The 21,015-nt window shown below is 37.7% G+C and overlaps 1 protein-coding gene across 1 annotated transcript; it reads right to left on the bottom strand.

Moving 5' to 3' along the window:
• Window positions 1–2,556: 2,556 nt before the first annotated feature.
• lsg1 (large 60S subunit nuclear export GTPase 1) lies at window positions 2,557–17,298 on the bottom strand. Its single transcript, XM_088350154.1, has 14 exons — window positions 17,065–17,298; window positions 16,113–16,239; window positions 14,269–14,389; window positions 14,108–14,194; window positions 13,943–14,029; window positions 13,793–13,853; window positions 13,533–13,709; window positions 11,691–12,020; window positions 10,160–10,261; window positions 8,481–8,623; window positions 7,962–8,086; window positions 6,304–6,383; window positions 4,943–5,104; window positions 2,557–3,113 (listed from the first exon to the last, which is right to left on the bottom strand). Exons 1-14 carry the CDS (start codon window positions 17,161–17,163, stop codon window positions 2,934–2,936), a joined length of 1,881 nt encoding a protein of 626 aa, XP_088206280.1. The 5' UTR covers window positions 17,164–17,298; the 3' UTR covers window positions 2,557–2,933.
• Between the last annotated feature and the right edge of the window lie 3,717 nt (window positions 17,299–21,015).

The raw sequence follows: 21,015 nt of genomic DNA, 5'->3' as shown, positions 1-21,015 counted from the left end.
GGACCCCCAAACAAAAATGGTCAAATATAATGTCAAAATATATATTTATAGAACGGTAAATGAAGTACTACTATTAAAAATGTTTTTTGTTGCATGCCCACTTTATACCCGTTGGTCCTATGTATGTCTAAAAACAGAAATACTGCTGTAGAAATACTACAAAAAATTATATTATTTTTTTCTTTCATTTTGAAAAGAAAATATAAATTCAACAAAAATACTACAGTACTATACTACTATACTACTACAGAAATATAACAACAGAAATACTACAAAAATTAAACTACAGTAATACTACAGAAATACGCAGCACATAAAACCCTACTATGGAATTACGACAAAAATATAGAAATACTACAAAAAAAGAACAATGAAAAAACTTAAAAAATACTTGAAAAATACTACAAAAACACTAAAGTAATACGACAATACACAAATACTGTCGTTGTATTTTTGTCGTAATACTAGAAAAATAATGCAGAAATTTAAAAACTACAAAAATACGAAAAAACTCAATAGCAAATTTAGTGCTTCAAACAGAGACTTAATATAGTATTTTGCTTTGTGGGCATTCGAAATAAATTTGAAGAAACATTTCTATTTAAAAACAGATATATATATATATAACATATATAATACTATATATATATATATATATATATATATATATATATATACTATATATAAATACTATACGTAGCCATAATACAATACAACTTTTACTTATATCTGTACATTCAAGGAAACTGTGCGGGTCAGATGTATCGACATTTCGTTCTGTATACACGTGTACTAGAATGACAATAAAGTAGATCTGAATCTGAATCTGAATATAACATGTAGATGTCTGCATGAAGATTTATTCATAAATTAAAAATTGGATACCTCTCCAGGATGTTCAAACGTCCGTTATTGATACATTAAGCCCATCAATATTACTAATCCTTAAACCGATGCTTCTGAATTATTTTCTGTCCCCCCTGCCTTGGAAGAAGAAATCCCCTTGTGCCGCCAAGATAAAATATTTCTTAGCGTGATGATATAACGGTGAGGACAAAACACAGATTGCTTGATATTAATGGTAACATGTGACCTCAGTCTATGCCAAATCTACGCCTTTTCGAACATTTTCTCTAAGGAAAAACTAAAGTGTCTTTGCATGTTTCGGTTGTAATGTCTTTGAGGGAAATCTACATTTATTTGCCTGCCAACATTTTAAACATAGCAAGCACACTGGTGTTTTGCTCCCTCCAAGGTCGCAGTAAAGTGCTACGAGAGGAGACTTTTGTTTGTTTCTTTACCTAGTCTATCTTTGCCTGTCTTTGCATCCTTGTTAAATGTTTTTATCATGGGCTTACTTGACGGCCTGCTACACGTAGTGTCTACACTTCATACGATGCATATACTATGTGCTTAATGCACTGCGTGGAGGTTAAATGTAAAGATAACGCTCAAAACCACGGAGAATGTTACTGCCCCTTGTGTAGTGGAGGTGCAATTGCACTTTATTCTGTGAAAATGATTGACCAAAAAAAGTTGCTGAGGTCAAACACACCCATGTCCCCCTTTAGGCAGCTTTGCGCCCCAACGGAGGGCCACCCCACTACTTGAGGACCACTAACCTAAAATAACATTGTGTATTATTAACGCCTCCTAGTGGTAAAGAAAAAGATTGATTTGACTAATAAGTAAAAGTAAATGAACTGTTACATAAAAGTACACTTTAGTTTAGTCATAGGTCAGAAATGTGTATTTATTTAACATAACATTAGCAGGGATCAGAATGGAGATTTTCATTTTCAGCTGAAATAGCCAGCGTCCAGGAATAAAGCAGGGCGGAGCCCCCCCAAACCTGGGTTTTAGGCAATTTACTTGTCCAAAACCATGCTTATATTTATCATTTAAGTAACATTTTTAGAAGATTAAAATAATTTGCCCACATAACTGATTTTTTTGTAAATACTGCAAGATAAGTTCAATTGCAGTTCAGTCCCTGCAGCTTGTGCGACAATGCGGCCAATTTTTCTAACGGCCGCCAGGGTGCGCCAGAGCAATAAAGGAAAGAGTGAGACAGTCGGATTTTGAATTTGTTTGCTACGCAAGAGAAAAAGTGAAAAAGTCGGAATGCCTTTGGGGTTCAAAAACAGCGGAAATCCGCGGATCCGCGGAAAATTCTGATCCCTGCATTAGCCTCACCCTGAGGGAGCCGACATTACATTGCGCCTTCTTGCTGCTACAGGTATCCAAACACCCAAAATCTTGAGAAAGTCGCAAATGTGATTTGAATTTTGAAAAAGATTGCAGAATAACTTCCGATTTTCTTCAAATGAATAGTAAATGTACCGATATAACATATATGATTGACTTCATCGCTTGAAGGAATACCGGAAGTTGAATGAGATGACACTGTAAATCTCTTTGAGTTTTGGTAAGTTTAATTTTAAGTCTTCTTTGTGCTTTGTAGCACTCAATTCGGTTGCACTCAAGATTAAAGCGACATTTTGCGGTCAAATATTAGTGTCCCTATAAGTGGATTTTGAGTTTCAGCCAGGAGAGTTGTAAGAAAGAAGGAATTTATTTTTTATTTTCCATGACACAGTCTCCTCATCTTATTATAATAAGCCATATCCATCAATTTATTCTTTAAAATTGACATGGAGTAATGTAGAGGCGGAGTAGAGATTTATCTCTGCAAATTGTGGTGAACACGATAAATACATTCAGTCCTTAACATGATTAGTCGAGATCTTGGATTGATACCTCATGATGAAGTTGATGGAATGCATTCCATATGTTGACCTGCAAATAAAAACTATAGCATCCAAAGCATCTAAACCAAAGATTGGGTTTGCCATTACTTATTAATAGCAGACTGTTTTTCTTCAAGTTCAAAGTAATCACCGAAATGAGATGGGAACTTTACATTTGAGCAATTATTCATCTAGATGCTTATTAAGGCGACGCAATTTCTCCTTCTTGTTTCTGTTGCCGTGTTTTTTCCAAGGTTTTCCTTCCGTTGTTTCAGATTGAGCTTTTCCAGGAGTCACCATACCACTGCCAGGTTTGTAGCCCATGATACCTTGAACTCCTTTGGAAAGCGCTCGAACGTTCTCCTAAAACAGGCACACAGATGATAGATTACACCCAAATTCTAGTACTGTATTTAAAGCAGTGGTTCTCAAATGATCTGACTCCAGGACCCACAAATCCACCGTTATGACAGGCTGGGACCCATACAAGAAGAAAAATCCACTTCTCAAATGTGTCCAATGAATGGATTATGCAGCTAAAAGAAAATGTAGTACGATATATTCACCTTTTATGTTTTTCAAAAAACAAAATGGCGCAAAAGGACTTCAAGTACAGACGCTGCCCGACTTCTGGGCGATCCTTCCACAAGTTGAATTTTGTTCGTAGGTTGCTTCAGTGCTATATTTTGTATGGAATGTATGTTTAAGGTTTATATAAGTGTGTTTAAGGCTTGTATAAGTAACCTGTATCGTTTTGTCCTAAAAAATAAACATTTTATAAAATATGCTTTATATAGATAAATAAAAGTTAAGTTTAATTAACTTTTGGAAGATGAGCTTCAAGAGTTAGGCGAATTCCTCCTCTGTGGTTAAAAGTGGCCGAAAAAAAGATATCAGACCATTTTTTCAACAGCATCAAGCTTCCATATTCCATTCTCATTTCAAATGAAACAGCTCGCCTCTTCTTTACACTTTACACTAACCATATTGAATGGATGCACGAGATATTAAACAATAAAAATGTCAAAGTTCTTAGCGCGCTGGAGATACAGTATAAAATGTTCACAAACGAACTAGGAAGAGGAAGCGGATTTCTTCTTCGGGGTGGATGCTGGGTGACCTCTCACAGCGCCACCACACGTCGGTAGCAACGGAAAAAAGAACTTCAGTACTGTCCTCTACTCTGAAAAAAGGTGCTCACAATACAAAATCTAACTTAAAGCAGTGTCCGGATATTTTCGACTCCCGAAATAATTTGTCGTATCTACCAGTTTTTTTTTGTAAGTCAAATGGTCGTAAGTACGGGAGCGTCTGTACTGTATACAATACTCTCTTTCATTTAAGCGACACCCTAAAACTGCAAAATATGAATAAGATGTGTACCTAAACATTGATCATTATTTAATTATGTAGTCAAAAAATCTGTGTGTGTGTGTGTGTATTTATATATATATATATATATATATATATATATATATATATATATATATGTGTATATATATACACGTACTGATAAAAAGCTAAAAATATTACATTTTTAAACCATTTAATCTACCTCTCAGCAGAGTTTTAGTGGCAATCACTCATACACGATATTTGTATTTTGTAATAAATTTCTTTTCAGTAGCCTAGATGATAAGGCGCCCGCTTTGAGACTGGGAGGTCGGTGGTTCGCGCCCCGGCCGAGTCATTCCTAAGACTTAAAAAGTGGTCGGCGGCGCCCTCTGTTGGCTGCGGCTGCATCGGCTCGCTACAACGGGTCAGGTGCAATCGACATTTCGTTCTGTGTACATTGTTACACAGAATGACAATACAAGGAAATTATTATTATTATTATTATTATTCGATCATTCTCTTCACCGTTTTCCACTTTATCCCTCCCCTTATCTCCAACTTTCTTTGGATGCATTATTATGGGCAGGAAAAGGATATAAAACAGAAATCACAATAAAATGAGATGTGGTCCTTCTCAAACGCAATAATTGACTGAACAGGAGGAAGAGATTGAGCAGAGCGTTATTGCCATCTACTGTTATTGATCCTTTTTTTTCTTGTTCTCAGCATTATTTTGCTATGGTTAAAGCCTGCGACCCACTGAAAAACAGGTCTGCGACCCACTCTAGGGTCCTGACCCACCAGTTGAGAAACACTGATTTAAAGCATCGATATAAAATGTTGGTGTTGTAGGTTACCACATGAAAGAAGTTCTTGTCCACTGTATTTTCAATTCTTTTGACTTTTCTTTTGTTACAGGTTGATGAAAGGTCATGGTTGTTTTGGGAAAATTTGCTGTGCTGTGGCTGGAAGTCTTCAGCCTCTATTTGAGGAGGAGGGTGGCAGTAAAGAAGTTTTCCCTGTAAAAGATGAGACATGGATTTTTTCTCTACGAAAGTGACGTTTTGCAGAGGACAAAACAGCTCAGGGCCAATTGCAGCCCACTGAAACTACTACTGAGCTGCCTGCAGAAGGTACAAAAAAATCTGGTCCAAAATAGTGTATTTTTTACACTGCAAAGCTTTAAAGTGACATTGTTTATTATCCGGCGCCTCCTAGTGGTAAAAAAACGTAATTCATGAAAAAAACAAACATGTTTTGCATAATAAGTAACACTCATGAACTATCATATAGGCCTGCATCTTTGAAAAATACGGATAGGTCAAGAAATGTATATTAATTTTACATAAAATGAGACTCACTAAAAGAGAGCTGACCTAATTGTCCACCATCTTCCTGCTAATGGTACCAAAAACACTTTGAAAGGTTGGGAAAAAAACAGAAGAAAAATAGTGCTGTTTAGTCACTGACTGTCCATCATCTATAATGTACTTTGTGCTTTGAAGCACACGCTTTCAGGTGCACTACAAAATACCTTGACATCGAGTGGTCAAATCCCACATAGTATGCCTTTAGGTTTAACATTGAAATATGAAAATGAACTTCTTACATTTTGTAAGAAATACATAAATATCATCGAAACTATAATCATAAGATTATGTCTTAAAACAAAACATAAAATTTTGATTTTGGTGTGCCTTGTGTCTGAAGCACGAAATAAAGAAGGAATGGTGGAAAGAAGGAAGGAAAGAAAGAGAAATGGGAGAAATATATAAACAAAGAAGGAAGACCAATAAAGATACCAAGAAAGTCAAAGAGAGAGGGAGAAAGATTGAAAGAGCAAGGAGAAAAAAAGGAAAAGTAAAGTGATATAGAACAAAAGGGATAATTACAAAAACGAAAAAGAACCAAAAGAAAGAACAAAGTAAATTAAGAAATAAACAAAGATTTATAGAAAAAAAGAAAAAGGAAAAAAGAAAAAAAAGACTAGAAAGACACCGAAAAAAAAGAACACCAAGAAAGAAAGAACAAAATAAAGAAACCTAGAAGGGAAGAAAGAAAGTGACTGAGATAGAAAAAAAGAGAAGAAAATATGTTTATATAATATTTCTGTATTTAGCCATTAGAGTTTGGATACCTTTGACATAGAGACCTTGAAATGGACCATGAATGAATGTTACTTGAAACAAAACGTTTTGCACAATTGCACTCGACTCACGTTGACGTAATCTTTCAAAATGTAGCGAGCAGATCTGGGCTGATCAGGCTGCCCGTGTGATGTCATGAAGCCCCTCATGTCTTAAAGAAAAACAAAATGAGATTCTTGAAAAAAAAAAGATCACAATATGGTTGGGAATATGAAACTAAAAACAGTGACCGTTTAACACATGTTAGACCACTTCAGAAAATAAATTGACACTGAACATAATTTTTCAGAACAAATGAAGGGAATTTTCAGATTTTGACATTTTTTGTGGTACCCTCTAAGTGCGCAGTTTTTACGCTAAAAGTGTTTTTTAGACTTGGTCGCTTAGAGAGATTGTGTAATACAGACGCTCCCCCACTTACGACTATTCGACCTACGTAAAACGGTAGATACGAACATAACAGTTCAAATACAGTACATACTGTACTTTATCTCCAGCAACGTTAAGAACTTTGACAATTTTATAGTTTACTATCTCGTGCATCCATTTAATATGGCTGGTGTAAAGTGTAAAGAAGAGGCGAGGTGTTTCTTTTGAAATGAAAGTGGAATAAGGAAGCTTGATGCGGTTAAGAAAATGGTCGAAACTCTTTTTTCTGGCCACTTTTTACCATGGAGGAAGAAGTCGCCTCACTCTTGAAGCGCATCTTTCAAGAGTAAGTTAAACTCAACTTTATTTATCTTTAAAGACCATATTATTTTACGAAATGTTCATTTTTTAGTACAAAACAATACAGGTTACTTATACAATACTTAAACATACTTATATAAACCTTAAAAACGCAAAATTTAGCACTTAAGCAACTTACGAACAAATTCAACTTACGAACGATCGTTTGGACGTTCGTAAGTAGGGCAGCGTCTGTATTTAGCGCATCCGATTGGTAAAAAACAATTTCATTTAAAAAACAATATTGATTTGAATAATAAGCAAACGAATCCTTAACATATAAACGTGCAGTTTTTAAATACTCATAAATCGAGAAATGTATGTTTTATTTTACATGAGGATCACCGACAGGGACCTGACATGATGGTACGCCATCTTGGTGCTAGTGGGACCCACAAAACACAAAAAACCTTGTAAAAGGCTAGGCAAAAGGGTGCGCTTTGGTCCCTTTAAGTCTTCGTAGCTTGTATTCCTCCTTGTGCTTTGTCGCACTCATTTTCGGTCGCGCTGCACAATACACTGACATCAAGGGGTCAAATTTTACGCAGTTGTCCTATTAAAAAAGTTGCACATCAAAACTGATGTTACTGCAAGTGTACAGTAGATTGCTTATTTTGTAATCTGATATAAACTGACATAGTAAACTGCGGAAGATTTGCAGTTTTTGCAGCACTGCCATTATCTGTACATGTTGTTAATTTTAGGAAATGTTTTCTAATTTTGTGATATTTTTATATTGTTATAATAGTAAAATACGGAAAAATCATCAAGTGATAGACAGTACCAGTAATAAAAATTTTAAATGCATTGATATAATAATATGTTGATAATTTCACATATAAGTCTAACCGGAGACCAAACTTTGGAAGAAAAAAAAAATGCGACCTATAGTCTGGAAAATACAATACTAGAGAAAAACAAGTGAAAAATAATAAAACTTACAGTAAGAAATGTTTTCCAGCATTTTCTATTTTTGCATTGGTGTCAGTTATAGTCTTACATCCATACGCCATAAGCAGCTCTTCTGAAGTAGGGTGTCTGTCGGGGTCTTCATCCTCTCGCGGCCTGATGATGTTGATGCCGTACGTGCCCTCCAGTACGTGCCGAGGGATTGTTTGGCAGACTTAGCAACTTTATTAAGTTTATAACAGTGGGAAGATATAATATTGTGTTCTATCCCTGTGAATAAATCCAGGCTTAAAACACACTTCTGTTCTATAGCATATGAATAACCTATATTTCATGTTGACAATATCTGTTTATCATTTGGTCTTGCAACATCCATTGCAGCCTGGTCATCCTGGAAGGGGGATTACCTCAAGTGCGGTCCCTACTCAAGGTTTCTTCATTTTCCTCATGTTGAGGTTTTTGAGTTTTTCCTTGCCCTCATTGTAGGTTTTAGATCAGGGGATGGTGTAATAATAGTGTTGTTTGCAATAATCTCTGGTCTGTGAAGCCTTTTGAGACTCTTTGTGATTAAGGGCTATATAAATAAACATGACTTGACTTAAAGGATATTATAGAGATGGCTGATACGTGGTCTCTCATTTGGTCAATGGGTAGAATCCCGCAGCAGATCATATCAGCTTTGGTGGAAACAAAAGAAGGCATTACCAGACCGGGGCAGTCACACAGACAGAGACCCGGCTCCACGAACAACGTCTGTGAAAAACGAAGAGAAATCCATCACAAATGAGTCTACAGTGTAAAGCAGGCATGTCAAACAAAAGGCCTGCTAGGTTTAAACGATTAACCGAAATCTAATGGATATCGCCATGTGACGTAGTGCGATAGTGTAATCGCAAGACACTGTGTTTTTTTCAAGGATTTATAGTTCCAGGTACCCTGAGTAATTTGAGTGATGGAGTGTTTGGCCAAAAACAAGTTCAGGTTTTAACAGCGTCCGCTAATCAAAGGCAAGTTTTAATGACACGAGGAAATAAAGGCAAGGCAAAGTTTTCAAGCAGTGTGTGTAAGACCGTGTCAGTCAAGCAGACCTTGCACAAATGGCTACGAGAATAAAAACGACAGCTCATAGCTTTAACGGCTCGTTACATTGAGAATAAATTCATCAATTAAATCAGACTCTGAAAATGGTCAGAAAATACTGATCACCAGCGGGTGCTCGGTGGAATGTTAATCAGGTCCTTGAGCCGACTAAGGCGGCGTGGGAAGGGAAAGCTAACAAGTACCCACTGCAGAATGTGGCTCGTCACCAACGTCAGAACCTTTACCCATAAAATGGATGACTTGGGGCTACTACTTGTGGAAAAAAGCTACATATGTGACTCTTGTATGCTAAATATTGTGTAGACCTGGCTCAATCCGAAGATACCCGACACTAGCGTGCAGCTGGCCAGACGCTCTTTAAGTCGCTTTCTTGGACTGAAAGAAGCCCTCCAATTATGTTGTACTTTTGTATAATGACAATAAAGACCTTTTTTCAACTGCGATTCCAGTTTTATTTGTAGATCTATAGTTGTTATACGTTATATACTCTCAGTCGGTAATAACGTCATCTTGAGGCAAGTTTGCATGTCACTATGTTCAAGTCGAACGACTCCCAAAAAAATAAAACTAGCACAGAAAATTCACTTCTTATTAATTGAAAATCACATTGAAATAAACATAAACTCTGGCATTATTGCTTATAAAATTATATTTCATTTAATTTTAATCAAACATCATGCAGTGAAATAAAATGTGCTGAAAATTAGCCTTTGTCTAGAGAGCAGGTTTGGCGGTTTTGTTGAATGTTGTCTTAAAATAGGAGGCTCTAAACCCTGCTCTAGGTTATTTCTCTCCAAATTTATGATTTTATTAAAGATAAATACAAACCAAATGCTCTCTCTGGTCACAAGAGGGCAGTGTTGAGTTTGTATAGTGTGGTGAGTTGGTTCAGGTGTAAAACTGCATTCACCGAACAGTTAAAATAAAGCAGGTAACAAACTCAATCGCTATATGTTTGTGAAAAAATGCGTTGTGTTTATAAAAGAACTCCTGTTGTCCGTGATTACAATATGTAGGGTAGGTTACTAATGATAAAGGATAATCCTGAAAAACAAAGCTAAAAATTGGAGTGGACCTTCTTTTACTAATCCGCCCGCCTCAAAAAAGAAAGTCTAGTTCGAGCCCAGAGCCAGACTGAGTTTGAAATTCCTGGTGACGAGTGAAAAATTAAGTGGTTAAAGTCGGCACCTGAAAGTGTTTAGTATGTCCTGGAGTGGCAGAGACTGACACTTTCTTGTTTCTCAGAATGGTGTTGATGGTTGAACTCTTCCCCACATTTGGATAACCAACCTGTTGAATGCATAAAGGTGAAAAACACTTTCAATTCCATTTAATAACGGGACATAGAGTAATATATAACCAGGTGGTGTTGCTGTATTGAGTAGTGCAACCAAAACCAAGTGCTACAAAGCAGAAAGAAGAATACAAACTACGAAAACTTAAAGTGATCAAACTACATCATGTTGCATCTCATATGGGTTTGTACACATTTTTCATAGCCAAATTCAAGCACTTTTTAAAGACTTTCAAAGCCATGTTTCCAATTTGTCCGGTACCTAAATTATAATAATGATAATAATAGAGCCACAATCAACCTGTAATTTTTAATCTTGCTTGTGCAATTATTAAGATGTATGATTTGTTGATCTTGAGTAAATTGAAAATATGTGTTTTTTGAGACGTAGCTCTCCCCATATAGGTATTACATATGCTTGTAAAATGAATTTGCTCCCATTTTTTATATGTACTGTATATAAATTATAGGCAGCAAGGCGGCGCAGTGGTTAGGGCGTGTGCGGAACAGTTCTAAGGTCATGAGATCGGACCTTCCTGTATGGAGTTTGCATGTTCTCCCCGTGCTTGCATGAATTTCCTCCAGGCACTCCAAAAACATGCATGTTGGGTTAATTGGCCAGTCCAAATTGTCCAGAGGAATGAATGAATGAGCGAGTGAGTTGTCTGTCTCTGTGTGCCCTGCGACTGGCTGGCAACCAGTTCAGGGTGTCCCCTGCCCACTGCCCGAAGATAGCTGGGATGGGCTCCAGCACCCCTGTGACCCTTCTTAGGATAAGCGGATCAGATAATGGATGGATGGATATATTTTTTTCTTTTTTTTCCTGAAATAAAGGTTTTATTTTCCCACCGCTAAGTAAGACACAATGTCCGTTTAATAAGTCAGCTGAACTAATACAGGGTTAAGGCAAGTGTATTTAAGACTTTTAAAGATCTTTTTGTGCTTTTTGATATCAAATTAAGGACCAAATCAACAAAAAACACAATTGAAACAAATAAAACAAAACAAAAAAAACCCACATGAATTAGATGCAAGTTTTTTATTTTTTGTTTAAAAATCACATTTTGGTCCAGTTGAAAACTTTCCATCTGAAAAACTTAGCAGTCTCCAAAGTTGTCGTCATGGTAAACAAATAGTCGGTCAAAACTGGCAGATAACTACTAATTCCATAAAACTATTCTGCAACATTCATGAAGCATTTTTATCATCATGCATGATCAATTACTTTTTCACTACTTTTTCAAACAAATATAAATCTTGTTAATGTATTCAATTTTTTTAAATCTTTCAACAATGGATTCAAGACATTTTAATGCCAATTAAGGCTTTATTTTTAGAAAAATGAATTCAATGCATTTTAAGAGTTTTCAAGGATCTGCGGGAACAGTCATAGAAAAGGAAGAAAGAGAGAAAAAAATTACCTACCAGTCCGACTGTAAGTTGTCCCTCTTTACATGTGGGCCCGCTGTAAACCATTTTGAACATCTCCAGCAAATCGTCCTTGTGCAACAGACGCGAGGAATTTCGGAAAGGAGTCTCGTTGGATTTCCCGTCACTTTCCTCTTCTTCCTGCCACTCATCTTCTGAAGCAGTAAACCACTCCTCCTCTTCGACTATGATATTTTCCCGAGGGTCCTCGCTGTCGTCGCTCTCATCACTCCTGCCTTCTGCCTCTTGCAAACTCCTTTTTTCGTTGTCTGGCTCTGCTCCATCTTGGTCACTCTCTCCAGATTCTGGCTGTTCCATTTCCATGCCCTGAACACAACACATTCAAGGTTCGTACACTTGTATCATGGCCAAATTCAAGCGTTTTTTTAGGAACTTTCAAAGACAATTTTCCAATTTCTCCAGTATTGGGCAGGACCCGTGAGGGATGATGACGCTTCATAGGACATGGCATACAAACTAATAATAGCTGCTGTTAATCACAAGGGTGGAAGAAATACAATGGCAAAGCAATGCTACTAGAGAGCAGTGTCCGTGTCATTTTAAGCAGGTTTGTTGAGAAAGATAGCAACAATTTTAAGCATTAACAAGCACTTCACCCCAAATTCAAGCATTTTTCAATCCTTAAAAACATATTAAAATTCAAGCATTTACAAGGATTCAAAACACCCGAACGGACATGACACGTAGAAAAATGACTTCCTTTCAACCAGTTGAAAAATAAAATCATCGGTTTTAGCTTAAAAGCAGCAATAGGTAGGGATGCACTCTAATCTGGTCGCCAGCATGCCACCAGAGTACCCAAATGTCATTAATATATAAAACAACTCAAAAAAATGAGTCAGTTGAATTGAATAGATCATTATGTTGGTTGTTTTGAACAAAACAACTATCCAAAAAATTGTACCTTTTTCTTTAAGATAACATCCAAAAACTGAGTAAATATTAAAACAATTTGAAAGAGTTGGTTGTTCCATTCAAAACAATTCAGAAAGTTGTCAGCCCATTTGAATCTATTTGGAATTACATTTTTAAGCATTTGCATCCTGTAGACCAGGGGTCACCAGTCTTTCTAAAGGTTACAGCTCCTTTTTTTTACTGATCGGCAAGAAGGGCTAGTTTATAAAAGTAGATTATAAAATAACGTATCATGTTATTACTATGTTGTTAGAATCGTATTACCAGGTTGTAATTTTTAGAAGCAGAGATAAAATAGGCTCAGTCAACCACTAAAACAACATGCCAGTTAGAAATTAAATGTCCTTTGAAAATCAATGACTGGTGATCTCTTTTCAGGCGTTTCTACGATGGCCAAGTTTTAGACATTGTGAAAGAGTTTCTTTCTAGAAGTCAATCCATGATAGTGCACACTTGCGCCTCATAATGGCACGTAAAAAAAGAATCATGACTGGCTTTGGGCATATTGTTACTTTAGTCTCTGATTGAAACACACACCGTAAATGTATGTTGTGAATTTCATGGGCTAACCAATGTGTCGATCCACATTTGAATTGGTCACTATTGGCTCAAGATTTTGAATGCCTAATTGGTCATGACGACTTTTTTTTCCAATACAGGCCCTCATAGGTTGTCACAGGCCAAGGACCGTGAAGAAAAGCTTACAATTGACCAAGAGTTGAGTCAATCAAAAGGTCAGAGGCTAACAGAAGTATTGAAAATAATCTGATGAATCAGGCCAGTGAAACGTTAAAGGATAATTTTTCTAAATTTAAAAAAAAAATTGATTACGCTGCCACAGCGAGCAATTGTAAACACACTGTATATTTGTTTATTCTATTGCTTGTGTCCATGCACATTCACCTTTTCCTCTGCATCCAACCTGGTGCTCTCAGCGAGGGCAGACCAAAACACTGCCCTCAGGCCTTCTTTTTCAAAGTGTCTGGCCCAGGCTCGCCTCTGCTCCCTGGTCAGAAGATCTGCCTTATTTACCAGCAGCATGTTCACCTTATCCTTTGACACCTCTTTGACGTATAATTCCTTACAGCACAGAATAAGAAATGTGTAAATGGCAAAACACAATCAAGATGAAAAAAAAGCACAAATAATGTAAGCATGCTCACCAGGTCTGGACATCTGAACAATGACGGATTCCGAGCATCCACAATCTGAACAACAACGTCACTATAGGAAATAATGAAATGTCACCTCTGGGTTTTTTCCAACACCATTTTCTAACAGTACAGTCTGATGTTTAAAGATTGTATTTTTACCTTCTCTCAATCACCCTCCACAACTGTCTCCAGAACTCCAGATTCCTCTCAAATGGAGTGAGACACAAGTTCTGTTCCTCTTCCAGACTTGGGAAGCACAAACAAATACATTCTCAATATGTTGCTAAATGACAGAAGGTAAATAGTATGCAGAATATTACTCACTTTGCAAGCTCTCTTCTCCACTCCAAAAAGCTGTCTCTTTCTGCCATCTGTAGAGCCTCGGGGCTGGTGCTTTCATCCCAATGAGGCCTCAAAAAAGACAAAAAAAAAAAAAAAATCATGTGAGATTTTGGATTATTTAAGGGACAGGGGTTAAAAATTACCTCCGCGGAATTCTCAGAAAATGTTTGTTGTCTTCATGAAGGTTCTTCAGCCTCTTTCTCTCCTCAGCTGTCAATAAACCTGTTCTAGATTCTGCTGGTATAAACTTGATGTTGAGTTTCTCTGTGAATTAACAAAAAACAAAATAACTACAAAGTTGACCATATAAAGTTTAGTAGACACTAAAAGTAAGGAGAGGAGATAGCAAAGGATTTTGAACTTGCATGGCGGACAGGGAAACGGCCCAAACCTCAGATAAGATATTCTAACCTGTTCCAAAGGCCCTCCCCTGAGCCATTTATTTTTATTAAATCCCCTTGGTTACAAAAGCAAATCCGCCCAAAAGGGTGTGCATATCAAAGAACAGCAATCTGACTGTCAGATAATGACAAAGATTTAAGCAGTTAATATAAGTTAATAGGACAAAGAACCGTGCGCAATAATAGTCCAAATAACGAACTGGCATCTCATGCAATCTCTTTTGCTAGTGTGAAATATTAAATACAGAATAAAGTTATTAAATGTATTCTCATAAAAACAACTTACCGTAAATTCCGGACTATAAACTTTTTTCCCAAATGTTCAACCCTGCGGCTTATTCAGTGATGCGGCCGATTAATGATTTTTTTTCTAACTGCCGCCAGCGGCGCTCGAGTACAAAAGGTAAAATTTAGACCGGTGGAATATATGCGAGTTTGTTGCTAGCGTGTTTTTGAATAAAGGTGCGTGGGACAACGTCTTCATGGCAAAGTCTCTTTCCCATACTGAGGAGGACGACTTTGATGGCGTCAGTCATAAGGAGGAAGATGAGCATGGTTTACCACGAATATTACAAAAAAACGTTTTTTTTTTTAACAGAGCTGTTCACTGTGTTGCGAGCGTTTTCCTAGTAGCGTTTTTCTACCCTTCACAGACACGGTTTGGGATGAAAGTTATAAAATTATTATTAAAGCTTTGAAAACTCTCGGTGTACCGTCTTTCTTTGTAAATATTTGTAACCATGTATAATATGTATTTGCAACTGTATATTTTTGTAATGTATTTATTTTATAGACTTATTCTGATATATTTTCCACGGGCGACTCAAAAAGAAGGGTCGAATACAACGGGGGCTGATGGGAAGTGGAGTAAAGGTGAGACGTGTTTGTGGACGCAGCGGACAATAGTGGATATATATTTTTCCCACCCTTACCTTTGGAAATATACTTTTTTTTTTCCTTGGATTATTTTCAACAGGACCCGGACTCTGCAGGTCTGCGTCATATCTTGAGTACCGGTATCATTTTACGTTCAATTTGCCGGCTGTTGTTATTGGACTATGTACATCGAAATGGAATAAGAGCTTCCCCTATCCACTCCACGCATCGGCCCGGTATTGCAGTACCTCCGGGAACAGTGCATTCGCAATGATCGCAGCAAGGCTTTAAGGCTAGGACCTTAGCTTGGCCTTTTGGCTGAGAGTAAGAGTCCCGGCTTCTAGGCTTTGTAGCGTATTATGAACTGACCGATAATGGATAAAGAAGATAGAACAATAACCCTTAAAAAATCCCCTCCTACAATTGCGGGACTCAAAGTCGGGTTAGGGTTAATATTGTGATTGTGTTACATGTCTTAATGTGGGCGCATGCGGCTTATATACAGGTGCGGCTTGTGTAAGTACAAAAGCGATTATCCTCTTAAAATGTGGTGGGTGCGGCTTATAATCGGGTGCGCTCTATAGTCCGGAATTTACGGTATGTTAAATAAGGAACATAGGAAAACTAAATAATACAATTTCATGATTTTGTCCTTCCGTGTTGATTATTATCTCTAATTCGATGAAAGAGATCATAATAGGTTAACTTACCAGCGACAAACTCTGTCCCTGCAAGTTCAGCAGTAGCCAAAAAGTCATCCATGGAACTCTGTTCCGTCACTGACTGCAGGTTCAACCGTCCCCAATCATAGCCATCATTCAGCTCACTGGTGTGTAGCTACAAAAATATGAAGTACTTCCATAAAAATTCAATTACATAATAATAATAATAATAATTTCCTTTGTATTGTCATTCTTTGTAACAATGTACACAGAACGAAATGTCGATACACCTGACCCGTTGTAGCGAGCCGATGCAGCATCCCGAAACAAAGATGCGCTTAATAGTATACGACTATCCAATACAAAACATTGTACGGGACTAGATGTGATGTTCCAGGGTTCACGCCCAGAGTAGAGTTTGCATGTTCTCAGGCCCAGAGTGGAGTTTGCATGTTCTCCCCGCGCCTTCCAAAAACATGCATGTCAGGTTAATAGGCCGGTCCAAATTGTCCCTAGGTGTGTGTGCCCTGGGATTAGCTGCCAAACAATTCGGGCTGTCCCCTGCCCACAGCCTGAAGACAGCTGGGATGGGCTCCAGCAACCCGCGACCCTACTGAGGATAAGTGGTGCAGATAAAGCATAGATAGATAGTTGTGATTTCGTATGGTTTGCAGGTTGTATGGGCAACAAAAATTAATAAGACGCTGAATTATTTGATGTAAAGCTACCTCGTTTAACAACAGGATAATCACTGTCGTATATTGTGTGAAAAATATAACAGTAAGGCGATTTGACACAACAGGCTGAATTACTTTCGATTGTTCTCAATAGTAAACATTGGTTGTCTGTAGTCCCGCACCCTCATTATAACTTGGGGGGCATGTTGAGCCTCACTTTTAACATAACGATAGATGAGTTCCTTTCGTACGTAACACCACAAATCCAATGTAAAACGCTTTGGCCATATAGTTGAAATGGAAATCTTGCGTATAAATCATACCCATGTGTCGTCTCTTTTTTTGCGTCGACCTGTCTGAAATCTTTCTTTGATCAGAGCTCTGCCGAGTTCTGGTCCTCCCCCGGGCTTCTTCTTGCCCATCACGACTTTTAAAAACTATATTCACACTTCCACAAATTATGTATCTACTCTTATAGTCGCAACAAATCAACACCTACAAAAATACATGTGGACTGACTGGGTTGTTGTCGTAAGAACCGGAAGTGGAACATACCAAATTGGTATTTTTTTTTTTCGTTAAATAAGTCAGTGTTTTATGAAATGTATTCTTTGAAATAAGCAATTAATATAAAATTAAACAAAACAGATATTATTATCTTTGATTGAATGTTTAAAAATGTTATTATTGAAGACAATATTTAATACACTTGTGGGACGTTCCAAATATGTGTCCAACTACTATATATATTCCGAAATGAAACAAAAAGACACACGTTTTGTTCCGCTTGATTAGGCGACAAATACTGTATTGATTGTTCAGTACAAGTAAACAAATAAAACAATTAGTTGTTTAATTTGAAAATAAAACGTTTTTTGCTACTACAATCCGCCGTTCGAACATGCAATTAAAATTGTATTACTCAGATTATTTAATACCTGGTTTCTAATAATGAAATAAAATTATCTGCATTTATATAGCGCTTTTCAAGTCAATGACTTCCCAAAGCGCTTTACATTGTGCTTCACATTTTCCAATAGCGGCCGTGATATGTGCAGCCATGTAAGGCGCTAACCTGGTAATTGGGGGTTCAGTGTCTTACCCAAGGACACTTCGACATGTAACACGAACAAGCCGGGATTCGATCCCTTAAGACGATCGCTCTACCTCCTGAGCTATTGCCGCCCCCAATAATAAGTCTCTCTGTCTGTCTGTCTGTCTGTCTGTCTGTCTGTCTGTCTGTCTGTCTGTCTGTCTGTCTGTCTGTCTGTCTATCTACCCTGGTCATATCCCTCGAGAGGGGTGATCGACAGCAAGACAAACACATACACAAAAACAAAGAAAAGAAATAAGGAAAAAAGTAACAAAAACACTCAAAAAGAAGACATTTTCAAGGCTCCATCAAGGGGGCGCGGGCGCATTTTACTTCGGGAACTTTCTTTTTAACTCTCTCAGAATAATGTGCAATTGCATCTCCACTACCCTAAGGCGAGGTGGCATTCTCATTGATGATGTTTTGCTTCCATTTAGCCTCCATGCAGTGCATTAAGCACGGAATATAAGCATTGCGTATGATGTGTAGAATCAAAGTGTAATAGACAATCAAGGGACCCCTTGAAAGAAATATTTAATTCGGATGCGGAGACAGGCAAAGAGAGATGGGGTGAAAAGACCAACAAAAGTCTCCTCCCATAAGCTAAGAATTGTACATAGCACTTCACTGTGACCACGGATGAAAACGGGCCAAGAGTGGGGTGCTTGCTATGTTAAAGATGTTGGCAGCGGACAGGACAAAGCCAAATAAGTTAAGCTATCAATTACAGACATGACAACAAAATGGTGTTTTTTTCTGCGAAAATGTGCCCAAATGCGTCAAAATTGCTGGACAAAGGTGATGTGTTGTCCCCAATAAGGCACAATCAATATTTTGTCCCCGCAAATATTAAAAGTTATAATAGATGGGGTGGGGGATGTGGTAGGGGACACGAGAGGATTTCTTCTTCCGAAAGGGGGCCTGGCGGAAAATAATTGAGAAGCACTGATTTATGTATTATTTAGCACTTCTCAATGGCAAAAAAAATAGGACAAAAACCTATTGATTTGAAAACTAAGCAAAAACACACACACTATCTCATTAACGTGCATTTTAAAAAAACGTGTAGGTCAAGAAATTTGCATTTATTTAACATAGCTCCCTAGAGGGAGCTGACCTAATTATCTAACATCTTGCTGCTACGGCTAACCCCCAAAACATAAAAACCTCACAAAAGGTTGGGCAAAAAATGAGAAGAAAAACTTTGTTTTTTGATGTCTTTGAGTCTGCATGAATTATATTCTTCCTTGTGTTATAAATAATATAAATGCAGACATCTTCAATAAAAAGCAATGCAATATATTGAGTCCATGTTTAAACACTAAGTTTGATTATTAGTTTTTCTTAGCATTACTGTTAGTTGTTTCTGTGAAATATTTTCATAATATTATGATTATTACGGGCAGCACGGCGGCGCAGTGGTTAGCGCTTGTGCGGCACAGTTCATGTCATGGGAACCTGTCGTGGGTTCAAATCCAGCTCCAGACTTCCTGTGCGGAGTTTGTATGTTCTCCCCGTGCTTGCGTGGGTTTCCTCCGGGCACTCCGGTTTCCTCCCACATTCCAAAAACATGCATTTCAGGTGGATTGGCCGGTCTAAATTGTCCCTAGGTGTGAATGAGCGAGCGAGTGAGTTGTCTGTCCCCGTGTGCCCTGCGATTGGCTGGCAACCAGTTCAGGGTCTCCCCTGCTCACTGCCTGGAGATGGCTGGAATGGGCTCCAGCCCCCCCCCCCCGCGACCCTAATGAGGATAAGCGGTACGGCTAATGAGATGAGATGAGATGATTATTACGGTAGTATTTTGCATTATTGCTGTAGTGTTTTTGAAGTACTACTGCAGATGTATTTTTGTAGTATTTCTCTCGTAGTATTTTTATGGTATTCATTAAGTATTAGTTCCGCTGCAGTTATTCTCAAGTATAATACAACTAGAGAATTATTTTTGTTGTATTTCTTTAGTACTTTTTTCGTTTCAGGATGGAAGCAAAAACTATATATCAGGTCCCTGTTTTTAAGCGGGCAGCACGGCGGCGTAGTGGTTAGCGTTTGTGAGGCACAGTTCTGAGGTCATGAGATCGAACCTCCTGTGTGGAGTTTGCATGTTCTCCCCGTGCTTGCGTGGGGTTCCTCCGGGCACTCCGGTTTCCTCCCACATTCCAGAAAAATGCATGTCAGGTTTATTGGCTGTTCCAAATAGTCCCTCGATGGGATTGAGCGAGTGCGTTGTCTGTCTCTGTGTGCCCAGCAACTAGCTGGCAACCAGTTCGGGCACTAAATTTTATATTTAGTCTTGTAGAAATGTTGTAGTATTTCTGCAGTAGTATGTGTGTAGTAATTATTTAGGATTATTTCTGTAGTAGTTTTGCTTTAGTATAGTACCACTTTGCAAGTAGTTTCGTGGTATTTCTGTAGTATTCTTTATATCAGAACGAAGCAAAGTAAGATATCAGGTTCCTGTTTAAGTAATAAATTTAGTATTTATTTTTAGTAGCCAGTAACTGGCTGTTAAAACAGTAGGATTTCTGTAGTATTATTTGGGTATTAGTTTTTCAGTAGTATAGTATTACTGTAGTAGTATTTTTGTAGTATTTCGCTGATTTATTTTTCTTTCAGGGTCGAAGCAAATTCATAGATTAGGTCACTTAAGGGTCTGCTCCCTTTCTTATCTAAACTTTGTACTCAATTCTTATACCCTTTGCCGGCCATGTCCAAAGTCTGGCCTGGGGGCCAGTTACAGCCCGTGCTAAAAATGTTACTGGCCGGCGGCCTGTGTCCTAAAATTGAGAATATTTGGCCCGCCAATCATGTTGACAGTTTAAAATAAATTTGTACCAAAAAAAGAAATACATCACAATTTCAGCAGGTGATAGCAGTATTGAGTATCCATTAAGTCACCTTGCCCTCGGCTTTCTGTAAGAATTTTAGCCCACCCCATTTTACAACATGTCGAATGTAAATAAAATGAGGAAAGTTGACTGTGAGGGCCGCCACTTCCAGGACAAGTGGAAATTGCAGTATTTTATAACAGAAATCCGAAAAAAACTGTGTCTGCCTAATTACCCAAATGTGGCTTTTTAAAAATAATGTAATACCAATAGGCACTGCCATACAAGAATGCTGACTACAAAATAAGGTAACTGGAAACGAATGCTGTGAAAAGGTGAAGCAACTGGAAGCTGTT

This window comes from Urocampus carinirostris, chromosome 12, assembly GCF_059441175.1.
Source record: "Urocampus carinirostris isolate Australia breed hairy pipefish chromosome 12, RoL_Ucar_1.0, whole genome shotgun sequence".
Taxonomy (NCBI): Eukaryota; Metazoa; Chordata; class Actinopteri; order Syngnathiformes; family Syngnathidae; genus Urocampus; species Urocampus carinirostris.
Note: the sequence above shows the minus strand (reverse complement) of the source record. Positions and strands in the feature narration are given on the sequence as shown.